Source organism: Microtus pennsylvanicus, chromosome 1 (assembly GCF_037038515.1).
Source record: "Microtus pennsylvanicus isolate mMicPen1 chromosome 1, mMicPen1.hap1, whole genome shotgun sequence".
NCBI classification, from domain to species: domain Eukaryota; kingdom Metazoa; phylum Chordata; class Mammalia; order Rodentia; family Cricetidae; genus Microtus; species Microtus pennsylvanicus.
Genome location: NC_134579.1, coordinates 82,303,883 through 82,327,704, shown reverse-complemented (window position 1 = coordinate 82,327,704; position 23,822 = coordinate 82,303,883). Strand labels below are relative to the sequence as shown.

The 23,822-nt window shown below is 50.5% G+C and overlaps 2 protein-coding genes across 8 annotated transcripts; one reads left to right on the top strand and one right to left on the bottom strand.

Annotated features, from left to right (window-relative positions):
- Window positions 1-13: 13 nt before the first annotated feature.
- On the bottom strand, window positions 14-2,668 carry Pcp2 (Purkinje cell protein 2). 5 transcript variants are annotated; one of them, XM_075971114.1, is made up of 4 exons: window positions 2,585-2,668; window positions 1,572-1,686; window positions 1,274-1,398; window positions 14-153 (listed from the first exon to the last, which is right to left on the bottom strand). In XM_075971114.1, the coding sequence occupies exons 1-4, from the start codon at window positions 2,663-2,665 to the stop codon at window positions 34-36; spliced, it is 441 nt and encodes a 146-aa protein (XP_075827229.1). In that variant the 5' UTR covers window positions 2,666-2,668; the 3' UTR covers window positions 14-33. The 5 variants fall into 5 exon arrangements, with proteins under 5 accessions (XP_075827229.1, XP_075827233.1, XP_075827224.1 ...); XM_075971118.1 differs by lacking the exon at window positions 2,585-2,668 and adding an exon at window positions 2,263-2,330; XM_075971109.1 differs by lacking the exon at window positions 2,585-2,668 and adding an exon at window positions 1,996-2,093.
- A 7,826-nt stretch (window positions 2,669-10,494) lies between these two features.
- Window positions 10,495-22,695, top strand: Stxbp2 (syntaxin binding protein 2). Of its 3 annotated transcripts, none has more exons than XM_075971099.1 (19): window positions 10,495-10,582; window positions 11,625-11,674; window positions 11,897-11,978; window positions 12,865-12,941; window positions 13,509-13,587; window positions 13,681-13,784; window positions 14,140-14,288; window positions 15,127-15,211; window positions 15,291-15,421; window positions 15,506-15,613; window positions 15,855-15,912; window positions 16,038-16,103; window positions 16,186-16,266; window positions 16,774-16,912; window positions 18,789-18,898; window positions 20,157-20,252; window positions 20,726-20,811; window positions 20,888-21,042; window positions 21,556-22,695. In XM_075971099.1, exons 1-19 carry the CDS (start codon window positions 10,546-10,548, stop codon window positions 21,639-21,641), a joined length of 1,779 nt encoding a protein of 592 aa, XP_075827214.1. In that variant the 5' UTR covers window positions 10,495-10,545; the 3' UTR covers window positions 21,642-22,695. The 3 variants fall into 3 exon arrangements, with proteins under 3 accessions (XP_075827214.1, XP_075827207.1, XP_075827217.1); XM_075971092.1 differs by having other exon boundaries at window positions 20,885-21,042; XM_075971102.1 differs by lacking the exon at window positions 10,495-10,582 and adding an exon at window positions 11,421-11,478 and having other exon boundaries at window positions 20,885-21,042.
- The last annotated feature ends 1,127 nt before the right edge of the window (window positions 22,696-23,822 follow it).

The window sequence follows — 23,822 nt, the reverse complement described above, 5'->3', positions numbered from 1 at the left end:
GGGCCAGTGGGGGGCCCAGGATGTCTAGAACTCTCAAGGAGCTTGTGTCTGGGGTTGGGGGCTGCTGTTCCTGCGGAAGCTGAGTGCAGCAGGGTCCTGAGGGGTGAGCAGGGGTTGAGGGCTGAGGGTCCCGGGTCGTTTCTGCATTCCATCCTGCGGATGAAGAAGGGTCAGACCAAGGAAAGTGCAAGCCAGAGGAGCCTTTAGACAACACTTCTTTTTGTCTACCTTCATCTGCCACTCAGTGTGGTATTTGGTATGAGACAGTCAACTCTCAGTGGGGTCTTAGTCAGAACCTGAGCTGTTGGTTTACATCTTTAATCCTAGCACTCAAGAAGCAGAGGCAGGAGAATTACCTCAAGTTCAAAGCCAACCTGGTCTATGTAAAAAGTTCCAGGCTCACAACCCTGTCTCAAAACCAAACAAACAAATGGGCTGAGAAGATAACGTAGTCATTAAAATCCTTGCTGTGTGCACTTGAAGACCTGAGTTTAATCCCCAACTTCAAAATGAAAAGCCAGATGTGGTCTTATTCACTTGTAATTTCAGGGCTTGAGTAGAGTCAGGAGGAACCCTAAGGCTTTCTGGCCAGCGAGCCTGGTCTACTTGGTGAGTTCCAGGGCAGCGAAAGATCCTGTTTCAAATGGTGATGGCGACCGGGAACAGTATCCGAAGTTAACTTCTGGCCCCCGCCTGCATGTGTGCACATGGACCTCTAACATGTGTGCTAGTGCACTCAGACACAGAGCTGGGGGTGTAGCCCAGTTGACAGAATGCACCAAAGCTCCGGATTCCATCCCTAACCACACAGACCACTCCTGGTGGGTCACCTCTAATCCCAGCACTAAGGAGGTACATGTAGGAAAATTAGAAGTCTAAAGTCATCATTGGCTGGTGGGTTTGAGGCCAACCGGAGCTACATAAAACACTATCTCAAAAACAAAAATACCCTCAAACAGAACCCATGCTCTTTGTTAATACATGCGTGTGTGAGCTCATCTGCCCTTCTCCCAGGAGCATCACCATAGGAAAACTGTTTTCTCCCTGAGGCCCCTCCCAGGTACACAGATGTTGTGGCAGGAGTTGTAACGTCCAGCCATCATTCTGATACCAGCACGAGTCCTGCATGATCTTAAGCCCCCTGACATCCACATCCATCTGCACTTTGCTCTCCTAGAGTTAGAGACAGGGTCCCGTCCTATCTTGGCTAGAGATGGGCATAATCTAGAGAGCTGTACTGCTTCACTCCACAGGCTATCTAGACATCACCTACCTTGGGACCGATAGGTTGGAAGCCAGGCAGGGAATTGACTGTTACACGCTGGTCATCCATGCGGCGGCCCTGGGTGTCGGCCAGCATATCCATGAGATTGTCCATCTCGGGAGCAGGGCCACCCTCTGGATCAGAGACAGGTGGTCATGAATACAAATCCAAAGGAGGTCACATGGTGCTTTCCAGCCTGAGTCCAAAGAGCCACAAGACCCCAGGACCCCTGCACCTCTGCCGCATTTGCTTCTCAGGCAGTACCCACCCCAGCCCTCACCCCAGCCCAGCATCACGTCTAGCTCACGGCTTTCTGGGGTCTGGCCTGGACCAGCCTGCAAGGAACAGCGCTGCTCCTCCATCCGATCGCCCTGCACGTGGCTCAGCAGGTTGAAGAAGCCTTCTTGGTCTGGTGAACCTGCCTTGGGAACAGACATGCTTGGTTTAGCTGGGTACCGTACCGTTCCTGCCTTCCATCCAGCGCCCACCCGAGCCAGCGCCTGCCTTCCCATCTCTGCTCTCACCATAGTCCTCACAGCTCTGTAGAGTTTCTCAAAATGAAACGTAAGTCTCCTTCCCTGAACTGCCCCCCCAACCCCCACCTCCCACCTCCCAGCCTGGGGCCCCAGCCTGCAGCACAATTTCACAAGGTACCACCTCTAGGGACAGTATTCCACCACTGTCCTAGATCAAGACCATACTGGGATTGGTTTGGGGGCTGGGACACTTACCAGAGAAATGGGGCTCAGAAGTGCCCCTAAATCATAGCACCTATCATCTCTTGGGGGGAACAGTACTAGGAATCCAACCATTTGCCCTGGGCAGGGGGAGGGGCACTTATACCCTCCTAATATACCCCCCATGTGTTATGGTAACTGGGTCAGGGGACCCCAGAGACTTGCTTGCTAATTAGATGCCCTACAAATGAGTTAATCCTGTCAGTCATGGGTACTGAGACCTCAAGAAGCTGGTGGTGGAGTCAGGCAGAGCCCTCTTACCTTGTTCAGATGGCCTGAGCCCCCCTCGCCCCTTTCTTCTTCCTGATCCATCATTTGTCTTTCCCACACTTTCCTCCTGGCCTGTGACAGGGTCCCCACACCTGAGAGGGCCTTTTAAAGGGCCAGGATGTGGGGGAAGGGGAGCAGATACCTTTCCCCATCCCCAAATCCCCAGCTCATATCCCATCTGCTCCCACCCACGCTTAAGCTCCAGAAAGATGATCTCTAGGTAATTGTTCATCCAGACTGATGCTGAGGTGGGTGTGGGTGGAGGGGGCAGGGAAGTCCAGGTTTGGACCTCACTGGACCGAGTCATACTCACGGGGCCCTGAGGACTCTCAGTTGGGGACAAGAAAAAGCCAGTGCAAAACAGGAGGGTGGAGGATGTCCCCAGGCATGCCATCCAGTTCCTGTCTACAGGTTTATCCCTCTGCAGGGCAGATGACATCTGCAGGGGGATAGCCAAGGAGGGAGCTGGGGTCCGGTACTCTTCAAATCCCTGCACCCTCCATAGACACACAAGCCAACCTGGTGCCCGCTACTCACCACTCCTGAGGTTCTGTAGTCCCTACCCTGGGGCTACCCTGAAAGAAACACCAGATCTCCTGTCTATCTGCCCCTCAAAGGCCAAGCTGAGTGTCTTCAGTCTGTCATTCCCACATGGAACGGGAGAGGAAGTTCCTGTCCACCCCAGCAAACAGGGGCTCTGAGAGCCTGGTCCTGTCTTTAAGATGCCTTTCAGGAAACCAGATAAGCTTCTTTTCCAGGGCTGGAGAGACGGTTCCTGGGTAGGAGCACTGGCTGCTTTGCCAGAGTACTAGGTTCAATTCCCAGCACCCACATGGCAGCTAACAACCATCTGTAACTCCAGTTCTAGGGGAATCTAATGTTCTCTTCTGGCCTTCTGGGTACCAGGCACACTCCAGTGTACAGGGATACATACAGGCAAAACATCCATACACATAAACATTTTTAAAAGTTTAAATAAATAAAGTTAAAAGTTTACATTTTTTCTTTGGGGGTGTGTGAGGTGGGGGTTGTGTATAGTGTATATGTGCACATGTGGTACATGCATGCTCGTGTGAAGACAGAGGTCAGCATCAGGTATCTATCTCCCTCTACTGCTCTTTGCCTTCCTTTGAGACACAGTCTGAAAAATTAAACCTCAAGCTGCTGGGTTTGGCTGGGCTGGCTGGGCTGGCTGGGCATTGAGCATCCTGGCTTTAAATTTATTTTTATATTTATTTTATGTGTATGGGTGTTTTGCCTGAATGTATGTTGTTGCACCACATATATGATGTGCCCATGGAGGTCAGAAGAGGACACTGGATCCCTTGGAACTTGAACTATGAATGGTTATGAGACACCCTGTGGGTGCTGGCAATTGAACCTGGTTCTGTAGAAGAGGAACAAGTACTCTTAACCACTGAGCCATCTCTCCAGCCCTCAGCTATCTTTCATTCTCTCCCTCCCTTCCTCCCTCCTTCCCTCTCTCTCCCTCCAACCCCCTCCTTTTTGAAATGTTAAAACATGGTCCTGGCTCTCCTGGAACTCGTCGTGTAGACCAGGCTACTGTGAATTCACAACTGTCTTCCTTCTGATGCCACCAGAGCTTCTTTTACAGTCCAGGTCCACCTGCTCAAGGATAGCACCTCCCAGAGTGAGAACACTCCACATCTATCAGTAATCAAGAAAATGGCCCCATAGACATGCCCACAGCCAATCTGATGGAAGGCAATTCTCAACCAAAGTTTTCTTTTCCCACGTGTGTCAACGACCAAGACTAGTCCTCACACCCTCCTGAAGTTACTGAACCAGCACTCTTACCACCTGCCCCAGCTCTCATGTGGCCATCAGGGCCCCAATACTCAGAACACAGTATGGTGTCCTATTCTCTGTAGGATGTATGCATTTCCTAAGGGCTGCTGGGTCAGTGTCTCTCATAAGGTGGTTTAAAGCTGCAGGAATTTAGCGTATCAATAAAGGTGTCAGGGAGGCCATATTCCTTTTGAAACCCAGGAGTCTGGGCATTCTGCCTTGCCTCTCTATACCTTCAGTCTTGGGATTCCTTAGCTGGCAGCTTCTATACTTGGGTTCCTGCCTGTGTAGACACACAACACTCTTTCTGTTTGTACACATTTTTATAAACTACCAGCTTGGGTTTTTGTTTGTTTGAGATAGAATAGGATAGGTAGATAGATAGATGATAGATAGATAGATAGATGATAGATAGATGATAGACAGATGATAGATAGATGATAGACAGATGATAGATAGATGATAGATAGATAGATGATAGATAGATAGATAGATAGATGGATAGATAGCTGGCCTAGAACTTGTTGATCAGGCTGACCTTGAGCCTCCACTGACAGTCCAGTCTCTGCTTCCTGAATGTGCCACCATGTCCAGTGGCTATAAGGCCATCTAAAGTTTTTTTTTTTTTTTTTGGTTTTTCGAGACAGGGTTTCTCTGTGGCTTTGGAGCCTGTCCTGGAACTAGCTCTGTAGACCAGGTTGGTCTCGAACTCACAGAGATCCGCCTGCCTCTGCCTCCCAAGTGCTGGGATTAAAGGCGTGCGCCACCACTGCCCGGCTCCATCTAAAGTTTTATTTATTTATTGCTGTGTGGGGGTGAATGCGTACGCCAGAGGACAACTTCCTAGTATCAGTTCTCTTCTTCCACCTTCATGGGGATTTTTTTTTTTTTGGATTTTCGAGACAGGGTTTCTCCGTAGCTTTTTGGTTCCTGTCCTGGAACTAGCTCTTGTAGACCAGGCTGGCTTCGAACTCACAGAGATCCACCTGCCTCTGCCTCCCAAGTGCTGGGATTAAAGGCGTGCGCCACCATTGCCTGGCCCTTCCTGGGGATTTTAAGGAGCTCACACAGGTTTTTAGAATTAGTCCTGGCTGCCCTGGAACTCACTCTGTAGACCAGGCTATCCCCAAACTCAGAGACCAGTGTGGTGATATTTTGTTTGTGCTTTAACAACTAAAGCTTGCCTGAAGATCAGAGTGTGGAGCTACCCACACTAGTTAGCCATAGAGGTCAGGCAGTGGTGGCACACACCTTTAATCCCAGCACTCAGGAGGCAGAGGCAGGCAGATCTGTAGCACAAATTCTAATTGGTCTTAATAATAAAAACCTGGAGTCTGATATCAGGGGAAATGCTGTAAGATCAGAAAATTAAAGGAGTCAGCCACTAGAGAGATTTTTTTCCCTCTACCTAATCCTCTGACTGAAGGGGGTCTGACTAAGGTCATTTTAAAAAACCATGTGTACATATTCATATGTCTGCAGGTGTAGGCCAGAGGACAACCCCTGGTCATTCTCACAAACACTGTCCACTTCCTTTGAGACACACATTTGTAAAACCAGCACTTAGGAAGCCGAGTCAGGAAGATCTCAATTTCAAGGCCAATTTGGACTACATAGGAAGCTTCAGGTCAGCTGGAGTTACAGGAGGACACCCAGTCTCAACTGCAAGACCGGAACAGGAATATACCTTGAAAGTTAATGTGAAACCAAAACAGGGAACATATAGCCTGCAGGTGAAGGGTTCTGTTTGCAGTTAAGACAATTAAGAATGAGTTTGTCCTGTGCAGGTTAAGGTTTCTGTTCGTAGTTAAAGGATAAGTGCTTGTTTGTCCTGTGTTTAAGTCCTTGAAAGTTAGTTCCCATTTATAATTAAGAATAAGTTCCTGTTTCTGCAAAACATGTTTTCTACACCTACACTCAACTTGTGACCCCATTCACATGATGTACATCCTTGCCAAATTCCTTCCCTCTCATAGTATCTTTCTAACAATGTGGAACAGCTAACTCTCTTGCCCTTGTGGATACCTTATCTCTCCTGTAAAAGGGATTTGCTTTCTCAAATCCCAATTTAGGGAGAAGCAGCCAGATGGGCCAGTCCCCGGTGTACCCCAAAATATAGCTTGCTTTAATCAGACTGAATAAAAAAAGAAATAAAAAGGAAAAGAAGGGAAACATGACTGCTCCTATGTATGATGGAGGTTTATTGGAGATATAGGGGACAGCATAGCCAGGGGCAGGGACAGGGACATCTGGGAGAGTCCAGAGTGGCCATCACCAGACTGAGCTCTGCCATTTGAGGAGATGGTGGAGAGGAAGGGGAGAGGAGAGAGGAGAACCAGTTGCAGTAGTCAGGAGGCCCAAAGGTCCAAAGAGGGCAGGTAACTGAAATGGTTGATTATATAGGCAAGGGCAGTCCAGCTGGAGAGTTCAGGGTAGGGGGTGGGGTACGCCATCCAGGAGGGCTCAGTAACAGGTAGGGGCTGAAGGATGCAGGGAGAACCTGATGGCCAGGTCCACTTTGATTTGAGAAATAGGCACCTCAGTCATTTGTCACAGGGTTGAAACCTACCACAGGCAACTGTGGACTTGTTTTTTCTCCTCCTAATTCTCAGGTTTAACACAATAACAAACAAATGGATTGTGGCAGTAGATGTATACCCTTTAATATGCCAAAAGCCGTTCATTTGTATACATGGCACATATGCGGAGGTCAGAGGACAACTTTCAGATCTCTCCTTCCAGCATGTGGGGCCCTGGGCTAAACTGAGGTTGTCAGCCTTGGTAGAAAGCGCCTTTCCTTGACAAACCATCTCACTGGTGCAGTGAATGACTTCGGCAAAGCTGTTAAAAAGGAGACAGGAGGAAGAAAAAGAAAGAAGGAATGGCCCCAAGTCCCACAAAGGTGGCTGGCCGTCCTTGTTCATCTGTACATGTCAGGTCTTGTGGGTTGATCCTGGGCATGCAGGTTTGTAATCCCAGTCACTCAGAAGGCTACAGCAGGATTTCAAATTCAAGGTCAGCCTGGCGATTAAATAAGACCCTGTTTTAAATGAAAAAGAGGACTGGAGATATTGCTGAGTCCTTTAAGGGGAGAGAGAGAGATTTTTCTCACTGTAAATCTTGGCTTGTGACCTGAGACATCCACTAAAGAGGGATGGCTTAGTTTTGTTTGGTCTCAAAGAAACTCAATGTTTGGTCCCAAACCGGTTAACTGAGAGGTGCCTGTTAGCACACCAAAGCACACTCTGGCTGCCAAACTTACTCAGTATCCTTGAATCCTCTCTGCTCTTTTCACTTCACCCCCTACCCTAAACCTCTCCAGCCCAGGGGCTTCACTTCCCTCCCCCAGCTTTGGAGTCCTAAGCTCTCTCTCTTGGTCTGATTGCTTCTGTCTCTCTCTCTCTTCCTCTTTTGCTCTTCCTGTCTCTCATCTCATGGCCTGGTTCAGTCTACTGGTCAGGTCTACTCTACCGCTTTCTCTTTCTGCCCTGGGCTCTTCTAGAGGCTTCTGGCTGTACTCTCGCTCAGATCTACAATGAAATCCTTCTCAGCCATACCTTGGAGTGATCATGTCCTTATTTCCACTCAAGTTTGACCTAAGAAGTCTGGCCACTGCCCCTTGCTGCTTCTGTAAGCACTTCTGGCCTCTATTGGTCATCTCCCACTCCTGCTACCCACTATCCACTCCTGCCAGCCACTTCCGGCTCCTGTCACTTCCCGTTCCTGTCAGTCATCCTCACACTTACAGCTCACACCCTTACCCTCCTTCGTTCCCTATAGGATTATTTATTTATTTTGATACAGGATGTCATGTTGCCCAGCCTGTTCACTAACCAGCTATGTAGCCAAGTATGGACTTGAATTCCTGATCCTCCTGCCTCTAGACGTTGCTGGGATACCATGTGTGGGCCACCATGCTTGGTTTAGGTGGTGCTGGGGTCGGAACCCTGAACTTTGTGCATGATAGGCAAGTGTTCGACCAACCGAGCTCCATTTGCAGCCCCACCTGGAAGATTTATTTTCAGACTAGCAAGTCCGCATCCCCAGCTATCACTTGTTAGATTTGCAACCTCATAGGCATGGGTGACGCACCCTCCATCACAGGGTGTCAGCTCCTCTCTAGAGAAACGACTGAAGCAGGCTCCGCTCTGACATTCTGAGATTAATTTGATCCCCACCCCCGTGTGTGTGTGTGTGTGTGTGTGTGTGTGTGTATGTGTGTAGCGTTGAATCTGCACATGGACATATCAGCACAGAGATACAATTGTCACCCTGTGTGTGTGGTTCTTGAGATAACACTGTGACAAACACCTGGAGCTGTTGCTCAGTGGTAAAGTGCTTGCTGAGTACATATGAGAGCCGGGGTTTGATCCTCTGTCACCGTGACCCCCAACCCTCTCCCCCCCCTTTTTTAAGAACTAGGAACCTCCTCAAAGCTCAGGAAGCATTGTGGAAGAGGGGGTGACAAACATGAAAGGAGGAGGGGGTGCTGAGAAATGATGCTTCCAGACTTCTTTCCCCCAAAGAGATGACCAGGGAACCGGGACTTGGATGCAAAAGCAAGGTTTCTAAAACTGTTAAGATCCATCCTTGCAACTGTTCTTTCTTTGGGACTCTGGTTTCAGCTGTTCCCTGTGATCCCTTTAGTCTTTTATCTGGGTGACTCTTGAATTACAAGGTTTAACTGACAGAGCAAGATAGATGTGAAAGGAAGAGTTCGTGTGTAGGCTTGATTGGAATAAACTTTGCTTTTGCATCCAAGTTCCGGTTCCCTGGTGGTCTCTTTGGGGGGGGCAAGAAGTCTGGGCAGAACACAGACATGACATGGCTGTTACCTTCGTGCACTCCCTGCACTTATGGTGTTCCCTGCACACGATCACGCCAACACTATCAGTCAAAATTCCAGTAAGCAGCACTAACTAGACACAGTGGGTTACAAAACAAACAAGCAAGAGAAGACGTCAAGTGGGGAGGGTTACGTATTGAAAGGTATCTGGGGGAGTAGAAGGAGGAATTTCGGGTGGATATGATTGTTACAGGCTCAGAAAGCCTCATTCTTTTCTGACCTATTGGAACTGAAGGGGAGTGAGACTTTTTTTTCAGCGATGTAGCCACTGGTAAGTTGCTGATGCTGCTGTAAGCAACCCCAGTTAAAACCCATCAGGACACACAAACACATGCAGGTAGAGGTGACTGAAGGGACGCTAGCCCACTCGAGCATGTGACTCTGTCTGGCCTTTCCCTTCTCCCTCTTTCCCCCTGCCTTGCTAAAAATCATTAGATTGTGTCCCTAAAGCTAGCCACCAAGGTCTATTTCCTTATTTGGACACTTTCCTGTGCCAGACTCTTTGCTGAGGATGAGTACCAAAGTCCAGCAATCAAAAGCCCCCCTTGGTTCACCTAATTAACACGTCCAATCAAAATATGCCACTGCATTCTAGCAGATCCTAACAGACCTCCCTCTTTTCTCCTCTGAAAAGTTACACCCACAAGGTCATTTGCTGCCGTTTGTTCTGCCTGAGTCTGAAAGCAGCCACTCTAACTTTTTCTTCCCTGCTTAATGAAGGCTCTCTCTGTGAAAGCAGGTGTTTGGACGTGGCTTGTGCCTAATCCAGGGCCTGGGAGGGAGCCCCTACTGTGCAGCGGGGGCGGGGATGTGTCTCCTTCAGGGACTAGTTAGGAAGAGGAAGGGATCGTCCAGAATGGGGCATAAGAAGGAATGAAGGTAACTATGACCAACATAGATTATATGCATGTATGAAAATATCATAGTGAAACTCACTATCATGTGCAATTAATATATGCTAATAAAAAAGACTGGGAGGCATTTCTTCATGAGCAGGCACAGATATAAGGTCACAGACCCTACGTTTATGTTCCCGTTTCAACACAGGTCTCCCACAGAATGTTAAGGCTGTGAGAAAACTGGAGAAAAAGTATCTAGTACGCGGTGGGGTCTCCAGGCCTCCGGAGTCTACCGACTGTTGTCCGATCTTTGCTACTAGTCTTTGGATTACAGCCGCAGTTGTTCTAACGGTTCCAGATCTAGAAGGCCGCGTTGTCCTTTCAGTGGGCACACTATATCACAGACGGAGGAGCTTCTGGACAGGGTGGTAGTGGTACCCAGGTGAGATGGGTATTGTACTGCTCTGCCATCACGCTGAGCAAACGGATCTCAATGTGTGTGAACAAGAGAGCACTTAAAGAGTCCCATGAAGGACTCCTCGAGGGAGCTCACAAACTGGGGAGTGTCCGTCTGAGCACCTGTCAGTGCACCCGCCCTCAAACTGCTGCTGCGGGGACCCAACTTCCTGGAGGCAGGGAGAGACCAGATGACCACGGGGCGGGACCAGGTGCGCAGGGGGCGTGACCCGAACCCGCGGGGTGGGGCCCACATGGATGACGGGCGGGGCCACGCCCCCACCTTGGGACCGACCCGGAAGCGGCCGTACTCCTTGGGGGAAGATGGCGCCCTTGGGGCTGAAGGCGGTGGTGGGGGAAAGTGAGTGTCACCCCAGGGCGGGGCTCTGGTGTTCCCTCGGCTGTCCCCCGGGGGGGCTGGAGGCCTCGGGAGAGGGGCGGTGCACGGATTCTGGGATCCCAGGACCCTGACGGTGGGGAGAGCACCTGACTCTTGAGGGGACGGGCGGGGGACTTGGGCCTAGCTGGGCTGCCCACCCCTCAAATGCAGCCGGAGGAGCAAAGTTGGGACGCGAAGGACTCAAAGGATCAAGGAAAGAGAGACACAGGCTCGAGTCTAGACCTCTGGGTCTGCCCCAGCTATAGGCTGTCGAGTGTCTTAACCCGGAAAGTTCAGGGACTGGACTCCGGAGGTCCTACAGTGCCTTGGTCAGCGACCCCAAGTAGTGTATGAGTTCACAGGTGGTGTGCACATTCCCCATGGGGGTGGGGAAGGGGACGCTCCCCCTTTTGCATCGTGCCTAGGAGTTCCTTGCAATTTGAGGATAGGCTTCTCCGCCTTTCAGGCTCAGGTTCTTGGTGGGGAGAAAGAGGGTTTGAGGATCCCCTCCCCCACCTCCAGTAGTTCCGGCCTCAGCTGCTTCTTCCGTCCTGATAAGAGTGGACTGACACTCTGGCGCACTGGCCAGGCTCTGGGCAAGGCTACCTTTCTTTCCCCTTTCCCCTACTCCTGCCTCTGGGCAGAACAGGTTTCGTGGAAAGGCCCAGTAGTACCTCAGAGCTAGAGAGGAACCTCCCCTACAGAAGCGTTAGTGGGAGATGGGGAAAAGAGGCTTGGAGGTCGATAAGAACCCGCAGAGCTGGGAACCCAAGCGTTCTAGTCTAAGGGAACCAGGAGACCCTCACTTCCATTCGCTCAGTTCTCTAAGATGGACCTGTGTTCTGAGCATTATACCGTCTAGACGTGAGGGTGCTTGGGTAAGTTACCCGACCTCACAGAACCTCAATGTGCCTATCTGTAAATTGGGGGTGATGCTAGGAGCTGCTGCTCAGGATCTGGGTTGGGGTCCAGCCCAGAAGATGAGTGTCGCAAACCCTCTTCTCCCCTTCCTCCTTCCCTGTAGAGATTCTAAGCGGAGTCATCCGGAGCGTTAAGAAGGATGGCGAGTGGAAGGTAGGGGCCAAGGCAGAACGTCTGGATACCCAGGGGGACCCCAGAATGTGACAGTCCCCTCAAGAATTCCTCGAAGAAGATGTTGATTCCCAGGGGTTGGGTTGGGTAGATGGGTGCTCCATTGCCTCTGATCCTCGTAGGACCAGCTACAGGCTTTTTTTTTTTTTGCCTGCCTTACCCTTCTGTGTCTTTCTATGTCTGTGTGTCCATCCACCTGGACAGGTGCTCATCATGGACCATCCAAGCATGAGGATCTTGTCATCCTGTTGTAAAATGTCAGACATCCTGGCGGAGGGCATCACCAGTGAGTGGATGCCTGCCCCCGTGTTCCCCAGATAGAACCTGAGCCCTTGAATGTGGGACCTCTGGGTGTAGCCCTTGAGTATGGGATCCTTTCAGATTGGTTCAGCTCATAGTTCTCCCTACATAACCCAGAGCATATGGCCAAGTGCCTCCTCCAAGCACGGAAGTCCACATTGGACTTCCTGATTGCAACCCTTAAGGGTCAGCCTCATTGACTGTAACCAGCTCAATCCCCTGGCAGAGTGCTTGCCTAGAATGAACAAAACCCTGAGTTCGGTCTCCAGCACCATATAAAATGGGCATAGTATCAAATGTCTGTAATCCCAGCACTCAGGAGGTGGAAGCAGGAGGATCAGAAGTTAAGTTAGCTAGTGAATTCAAGACCACCCTGGGCTACATGAGACCCTGCCGCAAATAAACAATGATTGTGCACCTCCTATAGATGTTCTTGTAAGAAGTGTGGATGGACTCTGGGCTCTCTCTCTTATTTATTTATTTATTTATTTATTTATTTATTTATTTCTATTTTGTTTTGAGACATGGTTTCCTTATGTAGCCCTGGCTGTCCCAGAACTCACAGAGATCCACCTGCCTCTGCCTCCTGATTGCTGAGATTAAAGGTGTGAACCAGCACTGCCCAGCAACTCTGGGTTCTCAAGTGTATATAGACTCCAAGAGTATGGCTATGTTATTCCAGATATGCAGAAAGAGCCCCGACTCTTAGCTCTTTAAGTGGGGGAACCTTAGGTCTTTATTTCTGTTTAGGGATCCAAGGGAGTAGTATAACCCTTTAAAGCGCCCCACCATGGGTTCAGTTCCCCAAACCTGAGACTCCCCGTCTCTTTCCCCATACCACCTGTGTGTGTCTTTTCCTCTGTTGCTTTTAGTTGTGGAAGACATCAACAAACGGCGAGAACCCATTCCCAGCTTGGAGGCCATTTATTTACTGAGCCCCACGGAGAAGGTGCCTATAGGAGATAGCCTCCATGTGCATGGGTTTGTGTGTGCTTGCAAGGTGCACATGTCAATGCATGTATCTGAGTGTGATACCCATGCCATTATGCATGTGTGTGCATATATGATGCATGCATACACACATGCCACAATGCATGTGTATTCAATTCATATGCCAATGTTTGTGTTTATATGTGTGTATACCTGTGCCCAGTGCATATATATATATGCTGCATATGGATATGTACATGTCAGAATGCATATGTGCATGTATGCACATGTCAGTGTGTACACATCATAATGTATTTTTGCATATATGTGTGTGCACATGCCAGACTTTATGTGTTTATATGTATATACATATCAGATTGTAGGCGTTTGTGTATTCACATGTCAGAATGTATATGTGTGCATGAGTGTACATATCAGAATGCATGCATGTGTCAATGTATGTGTGTATGTGAGCCCCCCTCTCCACAATTGTACATAGCGGGGGATGAGCATCAGTTGAGGACTCCCTGCAGAAGATAGGTCTGGGGTGCAGGGTCTGATTCCAACAGAAATCTGCATTCCTCAGTCGGTTCAGGCCCTGATTGCTGACTTCCGGGGGACACCGACCTTCACTTATAAAGCAGCCCATGTCTTCTTCACTGACAGTGAGTGAGGAGAACCAGGGGTGTTGGGTACTGTGATGAGGTGGGGGTTATGGTGACGGAACATTGGTCTGATGGTCCCTCTCTCAATCCCAGCATGCCCTGAGCCCTTGTTCAGTGAACTGGGCCGCTCTCGCCTGGCAAAGGTGGTGAAGACACTGAAAGAGATCCACCTGGCCTTCCTCCCCTATGAGGCCCAGGTACAGCCCCAGCTTGTGGTGGGGAAGGAATGGACTGTCCTCGACCAAATGGCCCAGCTCCCTCCAGAACAGACAGCACCAACAAGGAGTGAACAATTAGCAGGCCCTTGCCTGGAGTGTTAACCCTCTGGTCATTCCAAACAGGCAACCTGGAGTACAGGGCAGAATTGTCTCATTCCCCAAAGCGGGAGGGAACAAAGAGCTGTCTTTGTTCCCTTTCAACATAGCTGCTACCCTAGCCTGCTTCAAAGCTGATGAAACAGGTTCCATAAGATAGCGAAGGCCCCTGGCAGGTACAGGGATGGCAGCTGGAAGTTGGGTTGGGGGGTATCCATGACACTTCTGTCCTCCCCAGGTGTTCTCTCTGGATGCCCCACACAGCACCTACAACCTTTACTGCCCATTCCGGGCAGGGGAGCGGGCACGGCAGCTTGATGCATTGGCCCAGCAGATAGCCACACTGTGTGCCACCCTTCAGGAATACCCATCCATTCGCTACCGCAAGTGGGGACCCATCCCCTCCCCAACCCCATTGCTACCTTTTTACCTTCACTCTCCTTCTATGTCCATTTTTCTCTGTGTGTGTGCATGTTTTCATGTGTGTGCACATGTGTGTATGTATGGAGGTCAGAATCAACCTCAGGTGTCTTCCTCAGTCACCATCCACCTTTATTTTTTTTTAAAAGATTTTTTTAAAAAACTGGGTGGTGGTAGCACACGCCTTTAATCCCAGCACTCAGGAGGCAGAGGCAGTTCAAGGATAGCCTGGTCTAACAGAGCTAGTTCCAGGACAGCTAGGGCTGTTATACAGAGAAACCCTGTCTCACAACAAACAACAAACAAAAAAAATTATGTGTATGTTTATGTATGTGAGGTGTTGTTACATAGTCCAGATGAGGGTGCCCTACCTCTTGGGCTATAGTTATAGGTGGCTGTAAGTCTCTGGGTGTGGGTGCTGGGAGCAGAGCTCAGGTTCTCTGGAAGAGCAGTTTGAGCCTTTAACCACTTAACCATGTTTTTGAGACAAGGTTCCTCCCTGGGCCCAGGGCTTCTGCATTTGCCTGGACTAGCAGGAGAGACCCAAGGACCCCCTGTCTCCACCTCCCCAGAGCTGCAAATTGAAGCACAATTTTAAAACGTGGGTCCTGGGGGATTGAAATTGACCCTCATGCTAGAATGACAGTCATTTTTACCAATCTCCCTGGCTCCTGTGTCCAGTCTTTAACTTGATCCTCACCCAGTCCCCTACCTTCCGTCCTCATTCCTACCCTTGATGTCTCCTATCTGTGCCCAGTCGTCCCAGCCCCCATATCCTGATGCCCCATCTATGTCTGACCTCCAGGGGTCCAGAAGACACAGCCCAGCTGGCCCATGCTGTCCTGGCCAAGCTGAATGCCTTCAAGGCAGACACTCCCAGTCTGGGCGAGGTAAGAGGGATGCTGAGGGGGGTGCCAGGGAGGCTTTGTAGGGTCACAGCCAGTGCCTTCATCCTTTCTCCTTGCTCAGGGTCCAGAGAAAACCCGCTCACAACTACTCATAATGGACCGGGCAGCAGACCCCGTGTCTCCGCTCTTACATGAACTCACATTCCAGGCCATGGCCTATGATCTTCTGGACATTGAACAGGACACATACAGGTAGACAAATCCAGGAAGATGCCTTCCACCTCTTCCTCTGTCAGCTTAGGCCCTCCCGTCCTCCAGCATGTCCTGTCCCTCCAGGTATGAGACCACAGGACTGAGTGAGTCCCGGGAGAAGGCGGTGCTCCTGGACGAAGATGATGACCTGTGGGTGGAGCTTCGACACATGCACATAGCGGATGTTTCCAAGTGAGAGTATAGCACGGGTACTAGAGGGAGGGCTCCAGGCGTCCAGCCCTCCTTTGTCATGATTATCCGCCTATGAGTTACATTCTTCAGGGGGATCCCTGCCCTGCTTCTAACTGCACTTCACCCTAGTGCACACCCACGGCTGGAACTGGTACAGGCATCTAGGTGTCCTCCATCAGAAAGAGGCCCTCCTCCACTATCTCAGCACTCTTTCTCTTCCCCTGCCCTTGCTCATGGCTAGGAAGGTCACGGAGCTCCTGAAGACATTCTGCGAGAGCAAGCGTCTGACCACAGACAAGGTAGCGGTCCATGGTGGGACAGAGCCTCAGCCTGTGTCCTCAGACCAGAGCGGAACCTCCCCAGATGTAGGGCAGGGGTTTGGCATCACCCCTACCCTCTCTACCTTCTCCTACCCCTACTTCAGGCCAATATCAAAGACCTGTCTCACATCCTGAAAAAGATGCCTCAGTATCAGAAGGAACTGAACAAGGTAAGGTTGGACGGTTGAGCCCCGGGGCTCAGTCTGGATGTCTGACTCGATTGTGTCTCTTAACCCAGTCTCTACCCTGCAGTATTCTACACACCTGCACTTAGCAGACGACTGCATGAAGCGTTTCAAAGGCTCCGTGGAGAAGCTGTGCAGTGTGGAACAGGTGGGGCCTCAGAGGAGTGCCCTCCAGCAGGCAGAACCAAGGGAGGAGTGGGGCTCCCCACAAGGTAGAGCTTGGGGAGGAGTGAAGCCTGAAAGGGGTGGCCAGGGCCCTCCATGGGGCAAATCTGGGGTAGCAAGGGGGTGCTCACACAAGGCCTGGGGCCCCTGGGAGGGAGAACTTAGGGAAGGGCAGGGCCTCAGATAGAGGGTTTACAGTCAGCTTGCGGAGGGGCGGGGGTTGGGAAGGAGGCAACTTGGTGAGGTGTGGGCCTTGGCGAAGGTCTTGGACAGGTGAGTAGAGTTGTGCTTAGAGAAAAGACATGGGTGAGAGTTGGAGATGATGGGGAGGGCATGGCCTATGCTCAGTTAGATGAGCTTTAGGAGACCCGTTTCTAGGAGGAGACGGGGTGGGAACATCTTATCAAACTCCCTGATTTGCCCCTGCTCTGCCGCCCTCCCACCGCCTCCCCTAGAAGCTGGCTAGACAGTTGACTCTCATGCCATGCAGGACCTGGCCATGGGCTCTGATGCTGAGGGTGAGAAGATCAAGGATGCCATGAAGCTGATTGTCCCGGTGCTGCTGGACGCCTCGGTGCCACCCTACGACAAGATCCGGGTGCTGTTGCTCTACATCCTTCTTCGGAACGGTGGGTAAGGGGACGGCCAAGGACAGTCGCAAGTCTTAGAAACATTGCAACCCCAAGGTCCTCATTCCTTAGCACGCTGACTTAGTTTCTGGTCCTGTTGCTGTGATAATATACCCTGACCAGCTTAAGAGAGACATCACCATCGAGGGGAGGTCTGGGTGGTGGGAGCTCAAAGCAGTTGTTCATATCCACAGTTGAACTGAGAGTAATGGATGCATGCGTGCTTGTGCTCGGCCCTATTTCTCTACCCCTGCATAGTTCAGGATCCCCTCCGCAGGGAATAGTGCCACTAATAGTGGGCAGGGCTTCCCACTTCAGCTGTGACATTAGGAAAATCCCCCACAGTCATGTCCCTAGCCAACCTGTTCCAATTAATCATTTTTTAAAAGATTTGTTTATTTATATGAGTGAGTGCTTCGCCTACATGTATGTTTGTGTACCATGTGTGTACCTAGTACATGCGGAGACCAGAAGATGGCATCAGATCCCCTGGAACTGGAGTTGTGATCCAGGTTGAGTCACTATGTGGCTACTGGGAACTGAACCCTTTTGAAAGAACAGCCAGTGTTTTTAACTGCTGAGCCATGTCTCTAGTCCATGCGATGCCCACTTGTAATCCAGGGTCTAGGGAGGTGGAGACAGGTGGACCCCTGGAGCTTGCTGGTTAGCTAGTCTAGTTAAATGAGCAGGCTCCAAGCTAATGAGAGAGTAAAACAAGGTGAAGAGCCATGGTCTTCAGTGTTCAGCTTCCATGTTTACATAAATCCACATGCACACGCACGGATAAACACCCACATGCACACACATACGTGTACAAATACAAAAAGAAGGAAAGTCAGCCAAGACAAGACTCCCCATCTGTGGCCTCCGTGGAGCTGGTGTCCCTGTACTCATTCTGTGTAGGGGCGTGCGTGTCCATTGTATGTGCTGTGTGCTCGTGGGGGAGACCAGAGCAGGACTTCGGACCTTGCTCTATCAGCCCCTCGTACTCCTCTGTGACAGGGTCTCTCCCTGAATATTGTGTTGGGCTAGAGTCAAGTAGGTCTGTGACCACCTGGTCCCCATCCCTGAAGCACTGGGTTATAGGTGCATATGACTACTGGGTGTTGAATTCATGTCTTTTTGCACGCATGTGGGAAGACCAGAGTATGACACTGGGAGTCCTGCTGAATACCAGTATCATTCTCTGCCTTATTCCCTTGAGACAGGGTGTGAGGAAGCTGTGAGTGGATGTGTAATGTTGATATGGGCACAGCCATGTCAAGGACCCAATGCTTCAGATCCACGGGGTGGCAAAACCTTCCTTGGGTCAGGTTTGGAATGACAAAGCCTTCCTCTGATCCAAGTATAACATTTTCAAACCATTGACCAATGTGGACAAAAACTTGCAGCTGTGCCACTCCATATGGGTGTGCACAGTCCATCTGACCTGTACCTGTGCCCGATTTCTTTAGTGTTTCGGTTTCTTCATTCCCTCACCGCCCCTCGTCAGGTCAGGCCTCAAGTCTCAGGTCTCGGCAACAGGGTCTCTCCCTGAACCTGACCTAGGCCGGGGTCTAGAAGTACCCAGTGATCTTCCTGCTTCTGTGGCCACACCCGGCTTTTTACGTGGGCATTATGGATTTGAACTCAGGATCTCATGCTGGTGCTGCGAACACTCTAACCCACTCAACCATTTCTCCAGCTTTCTTCAACTAATTCTGGAAGATTCGCCCATTCTACCTTTTCAGGGATAGCTATCTACAACTCTTTGTTTCTATGAACACTAGAAGCTTCTGGATTCTGGAGATGTCCTAGCTGCGAGATCTCTTTACAGATCTCTTCACACAGGATGCCACCAGTCACTTACTATTTATTACCCTGTTGCTCTCCCCAGGTGTGACTGAGGAAAACCTGGCCAAGCTGATTCAGCATGCCAACGTGCAGGACCACAGCAACCTCATCCGGAATCTGGAGCAGCTGGGGGGCACCGTCACCAACTCTGCGGTATGTGGGGAGCTAGCTGATGAGCCGTGGAGCTTGGCCCTTGCAGGATAGGGATAATGCATGTCCAGCCTGGGTGTATAGCATAGTGTGGCTTTTTGGGGACCAAGAGTACCAAGGCCCTCCCCAGTTCCCTAGCATGACGGACAGCAGAGCTGAAATGAACCCCCTAGGTGCTGGTACAGTAGGGGTGTGTGGTCTGAGCCTTCCAGGGAAGTGGGATGGGAGTCAGGGTCAAACTGGGCTTTTGGGGGCCACAGTAAGCCTCTTCCCCCACTCAACACACATGATGGTTTCCTGTGTTCTACTCTGAGGTCTGTCTTTCCCTGACCTACATGTCCAGCTTTGCTTGATTCTGCTGGGCCACAGGCCTGTGACATTGTCCCTTGTCCTTCCCCCTGTCTCTTGTCTGTCTGTCTCTCACGCATTCTTTTTATTTTGAGGCAGCTTTTACTATGTAGCTCAGGTTGGCCTTGATTTTTTTCCCTCCCAAGACAGGGTTTCTCTGTGTACACAGGTTGTCCTAGAACTCATGTTGTAGTCCAGGCTGGCCTCGAACTCATAGACATCCACCTGCCTCTGCCTCCTTAGTGCTGGGATTAAAGGCGTGAGTTACCACCACTTGGCTGCTAAGGCTGATCTTAAACTCACTCCATAACTCAGACTGGCCTCAGATTCATGGCCATCCCCTTGCATTAGCCTGCTAAGTCCCTGGGATTGTAGATGTGACCTGCCATGCCTGGCTCGTCCCTTGCCTCTTGCTGTTTCTGTATCCTTCACCTGACTTCCATCTTCCTTTGTTCTGTTTCTCCCTTCCCATTTCTGTTTTTTTTTTTTTTTTGTCTCCCTTTGCATTCCTGTTCTGTCTCTCTCCTTCTGTGTCCATCTCTATATCTCCATGTCTGCATGCCTTTTCTTTATCTGTCTCTTTCTTTCTTTGTCTTTTTTATCTGTCTCTTGTATTTGTGTCTTTCTGTATCCATCTCCCATCTCTCTCTATCTTCCCATCTTTCTCTCTGTATCTTGTCTCTGTCTACCTCTGTTTCTGCCTCTGCCTGTTTATATCTCTCAAATTCTCTCTTCTCTCTGCTTTTTTGTGTCTCTGTCTCTCTGTCTCTGTTTTTTTGTCTTTTTGCTACTGCTTCTCTGTCTTTTTCTGCTCCATGCCTCCCTCTTTCTGTGCACCTGTAGCCCCTTCCCATCTGTGATGGGCTCCTTCCCTTCCCAACCCCATTCCGTCCCCACCTGGCCCCATCTGTAGGGTTCGGGGACCTCCAGCCGGCTGGAGAGAAGGGAGCGCATGGAGCCCACCTACCAGCTGTCCCGCTGGTCCCCGGTCATCAAAGACGTGATGGAGGTACACATGCTGGGGGCCCCTGTTCCTCTCTACTGATCCCATTACCCACTAAGCCTTCCACTCTGCCCACCCAGGCTCTCGGTGCTAAGCCTTGGGGCTTAGTGGAAAATCCTTCACTATTTAGCATACCCCTGGCACCCTATCTGCTCTGTGGGCATGTAAAACTGCACCCCAGCAATTGGGACCTCAATGGAATGCCTTACTAGAAAAGCCTTTCTTATGCTGGCCTCTGGCCACCCTGGTACCCCTAAGCGTCAACATCAAATAGTAGTATATTGGGGCCTCTGTTCCCAGTCTTTGGAAGGTCCTGGTACCTCCTGCTTGGGGGCCTAGCATCCTTGAACCTTGGCTTCCTGGACTCCTGGGTCCCCAAGAGACAAGGAAGTATAGACAGTGGTGCTGTGGCCCAGGCCATTTCAGTTCCTGGGCTCCACTGGCTGGGATTCTTTAACCCTTCCTGTCTGGCCTCCCAGGATGTGGTAGAGGACCGGCTGGACCGAAAGCTGTGGCCCTTCGTGTCTGACCCTACCCCTGTGCCTAGCTCCCAGGCAGCTGTCAGGTGAGGATCCTGGAGAGGCCTGGGGTGGGGACTGGGAATACCAGCCTGGACTGACCTCTGCCCATCACCCCAGCAGTGCCCGCTTTGGCCACTGGCATAAAAAGGCTGGCATCGAGGCTCGGGCTGGGCCCAGGCTCATCGTGTACATTGTGGGTGGTGTGGCCATGTCTGAAATGAGGGCTGCCTATGAAGTGACCAGGGCTACTGAAGGCAAGTGGGAAGTTCTTATAGGTGAGTAGCCAGAACTGGGGTCCTTGGGAGCTTGACTCTGGGGACTCTTAGTGTCCAGGGCTGTACTTGGGGGTCCCTTGGAGTCTTCAGTTAGATTTGGTATCCCAAAGGCCTAAGACTCTTAAGACTTGGGGATGGATTTGAGCTTTCTTGGACCCTGGGGCTCGATTCTGGGTCCCTAAAAGCCCGGGGCTGGATTCTGGAGTCTTTTGAAATCTAGGACTGGACTCTGAGGCCCCTTGGGCTCTGGGGCTGAACTCAAGAGTCCCTAAAGGCCTAGGATTAGACTCTGACGTTTTTGGGTTTGGGACAGGAGGCTGGGGTCTCTAAGGAGCTGGGGCTTGGGTCCCCAGGGGAGTAAGCACCTGGGACCGGAACACCCATGTTCCTAAGCTTCAGGACTCCTAAATCATTGAGAAGACAGGGCATTGCTCTCACCAGCCAGGACACTAGCCAGGAGTAACAGACTCCCAGGCCGGACTTGTACCTCCCCATCCTTGCCCTCCTGCCCAGGCTCTTCTCACATCCTTACTCCAACCCGCTTCCTTGATGACCTCAAGACCCTGGATCAGAAGCTGGAGGACATGGCCCTGCCTTGACTCAGCCCCTGCCTCTGTGCTCTCCGGTTCCAGAGAAATAAACTCCTCCCTTGGTCTTTCCCTCAGGGCTCACCTCATTTGCTTCCCAGAGGGGGCTGTACTGAGCCAGTCCTGCGCTGCAAACCTCCCATTCTTTACTGTCCTGCTCAGAACATTTCCCTGGCCCCCAGCCACATTGTCAGCTGTCGTGAAATTTGAGAACCTGGGCTGTAGGTTTTGTATTGGCTGCAAGTTTATAAGGCCCTGGCTATCTTGCTGGGAACCATCCAATACCCAGGGTCCTATTTTAGCAGACAGATTGCAGAGGAGAGAGCAGAAAGCTGCAGATCAGGGGGTGGCAGGGCTGGGACCCCATTGTAACTAGAGTTCTTTAGACTTATAGAACAGTTTCTAACGTTTCTATTTATTTTATGTGTATGAATGTTTTTGCTTGCATGTATGTTTGTGCATATGCATGCAATGCCTGCAGAGGTCAGAGTAGGGTGTTGGATCCCAGGGACCAGAGTTATAGATGGTTGTAGTTGCCATGTGGGCTCTTAAGAATCAAACCTGGTTCTTCTACATGAGTAGCAGTGCTCTTGACCACAGGCCTCTCTCCAGCCCCAGAAATAGAAGGTAGAGTAAGCCTGAATCCTGACTTCCCTGCAACCTTCCAGAAGCTATTGCAAGTTTAACTTGCAGCCACAATTCCAGGAATTGGAGCAAGCATTTAAAACACACAGCAAACATATCCCCACTGGCCCAACCCCAAGGTATGCCTGTAGACTTGAATTGCAGGTCTTCTCAGAGCTTTTAGTAGAGATATATTTGTTTCTTAGGGTCAACTTAAAAAGTATCCCCAGGGTCTGGACAGCTCAGAGGTTAAGAGTGCTTGCTGCTTACAGAGGACTAGAATTTGGTTCCCAACACCTGCACTGGGTGGCTCACAACTGTCTGTAGCTCCAGCTCCAAGGATTCAGTGCTCTCTCATGGCTTCAGTGTGAACCCAGACGCGTGCACACGAGCGCACACACATGCACAATACAAATAAATAAAAGCACGTCACTCTGCATGACTTAACAGGAATTTATTGTCCCATGGCTCTGGGAGCTTGGTCTTTACCCAGGGTGTTGGCTTGTTTGGTTTCTAGATGACCGTCTTTTGTTTTGTTTCAAGGAAGGGTATCCTGTAGCCCCAGGCTGGCCTTGTTAAATAACCAAGGATGTCTTTGAATTCCTGGTTCTTCTGCCTTACTGTTGGGGTTACAGCTGAGCACCACTATGCAGTTTATGCAGTGCTGGGGATGAACACAGTTCTTGAAGCGTGCTAGGCAAGCTCTCTTCCAGCTGAGCCACATCTCCAGCTCTGAGGTCGGCTATTTCCCTGTGTCCTCACGTAGCTCCTTACAGGTGTCCCAGTTTCCTCTTACGACGTCGCATATTGGATTAGAGCCCACCCCCTGGCCTCATTTTGTTTTTTGTAATTATCTTTTAAAAGATCTTGTTTCTAAATATAGAAAAATAATCAGTCATCTTGAGATACTAAGGGTTGGGACATGAGCATCTAACTCTGGGGAACAGATACAATTTAGCCCACAACATTTGGGTGACAGGAGACGTTTCACTGTGAATAATTCAGAGAAGGTCCATCCCTCTGGGGACACAACCAGACAGGTGTGGACAGGAGGGAAGGCACCCCAACGTGTTTCATCTGGAGGGGATGATGTGAGTAGAAGGGCATGGGGAGCTCAAGGCTGCAAAGCTGAAAACGTGGAAGGAAGTGGAGTGTTGACCATTGATGCTGGGACTCTAGAGCTTGCCCGAAGTCCCGGGTTCCATCCCTGACCTTAGAATAAGGTGAGAAGTACGTGGGCTCTTTCAGGCTCGTCAAAGATTTTTGGTTACTGATAAATGGACACCATGGTTGTGGACTGGGCTGGAGCCAAACATAGCGCCCCTGGGCGGTGCGATGTTTACTTCTCTTGGGTCCCCTTCTGGGCTTGTGAACTATGCTTTATGAAGAGTTGCAGCCAGCAAGAAGGCTCCTTTTGATTGCGAGTTCATTTAAGTCGAGGGAATCTAAAGACAATTCCCAGAACAGTTGAGAACACGAGCCCCTGGTATTCTAACCGGATTGTTCTGAGCGCCCCAACTCGGGACAGAAAGATCATGAAATCTGTGGGATGAATAATAATTGTGTGGG

Coding starts and splice junctions, on each gene's coding strand:
- Pcp2 (XM_075971114.1), bottom strand. CDS start 2,665: ATGGCATGCCTGGGGACATCCTCCACCCTCCTGTTTTGCACTGGCTTT. Junction 1,399..1,571: donor AGGCCAGACCCCAGAAAGCC/GTGAGCTAGACG, acceptor TCTCTGATCCAG/AGGGTGGCCCTGCTCCCGAG. Junction 154..1,273: donor TCCAACCTATCGGTCCCAAG/GTAGGTGATGTC, acceptor CTTCATCCGCAG/GATGGAATGCAGAAACGACC.
- Stxbp2 (XM_075971092.1), top strand. CDS start 10,546: ATGGCGCCCTTGGGGCTGAAGGCGGTGGTGGGGGAAA. Junction 15,212..15,290: donor ACACTCCCAGTCTGGGCGAG/GTAAGAGGGATG, acceptor CTCCTTGCTCAG/GGTCCAGAGAAAACCCGCTC. Junction 15,422..15,505: donor ATTGAACAGGACACATACAG/GTAGACAAATCC, acceptor CTGTCCCTCCAG/GTATGAGACCACAGGACTGA.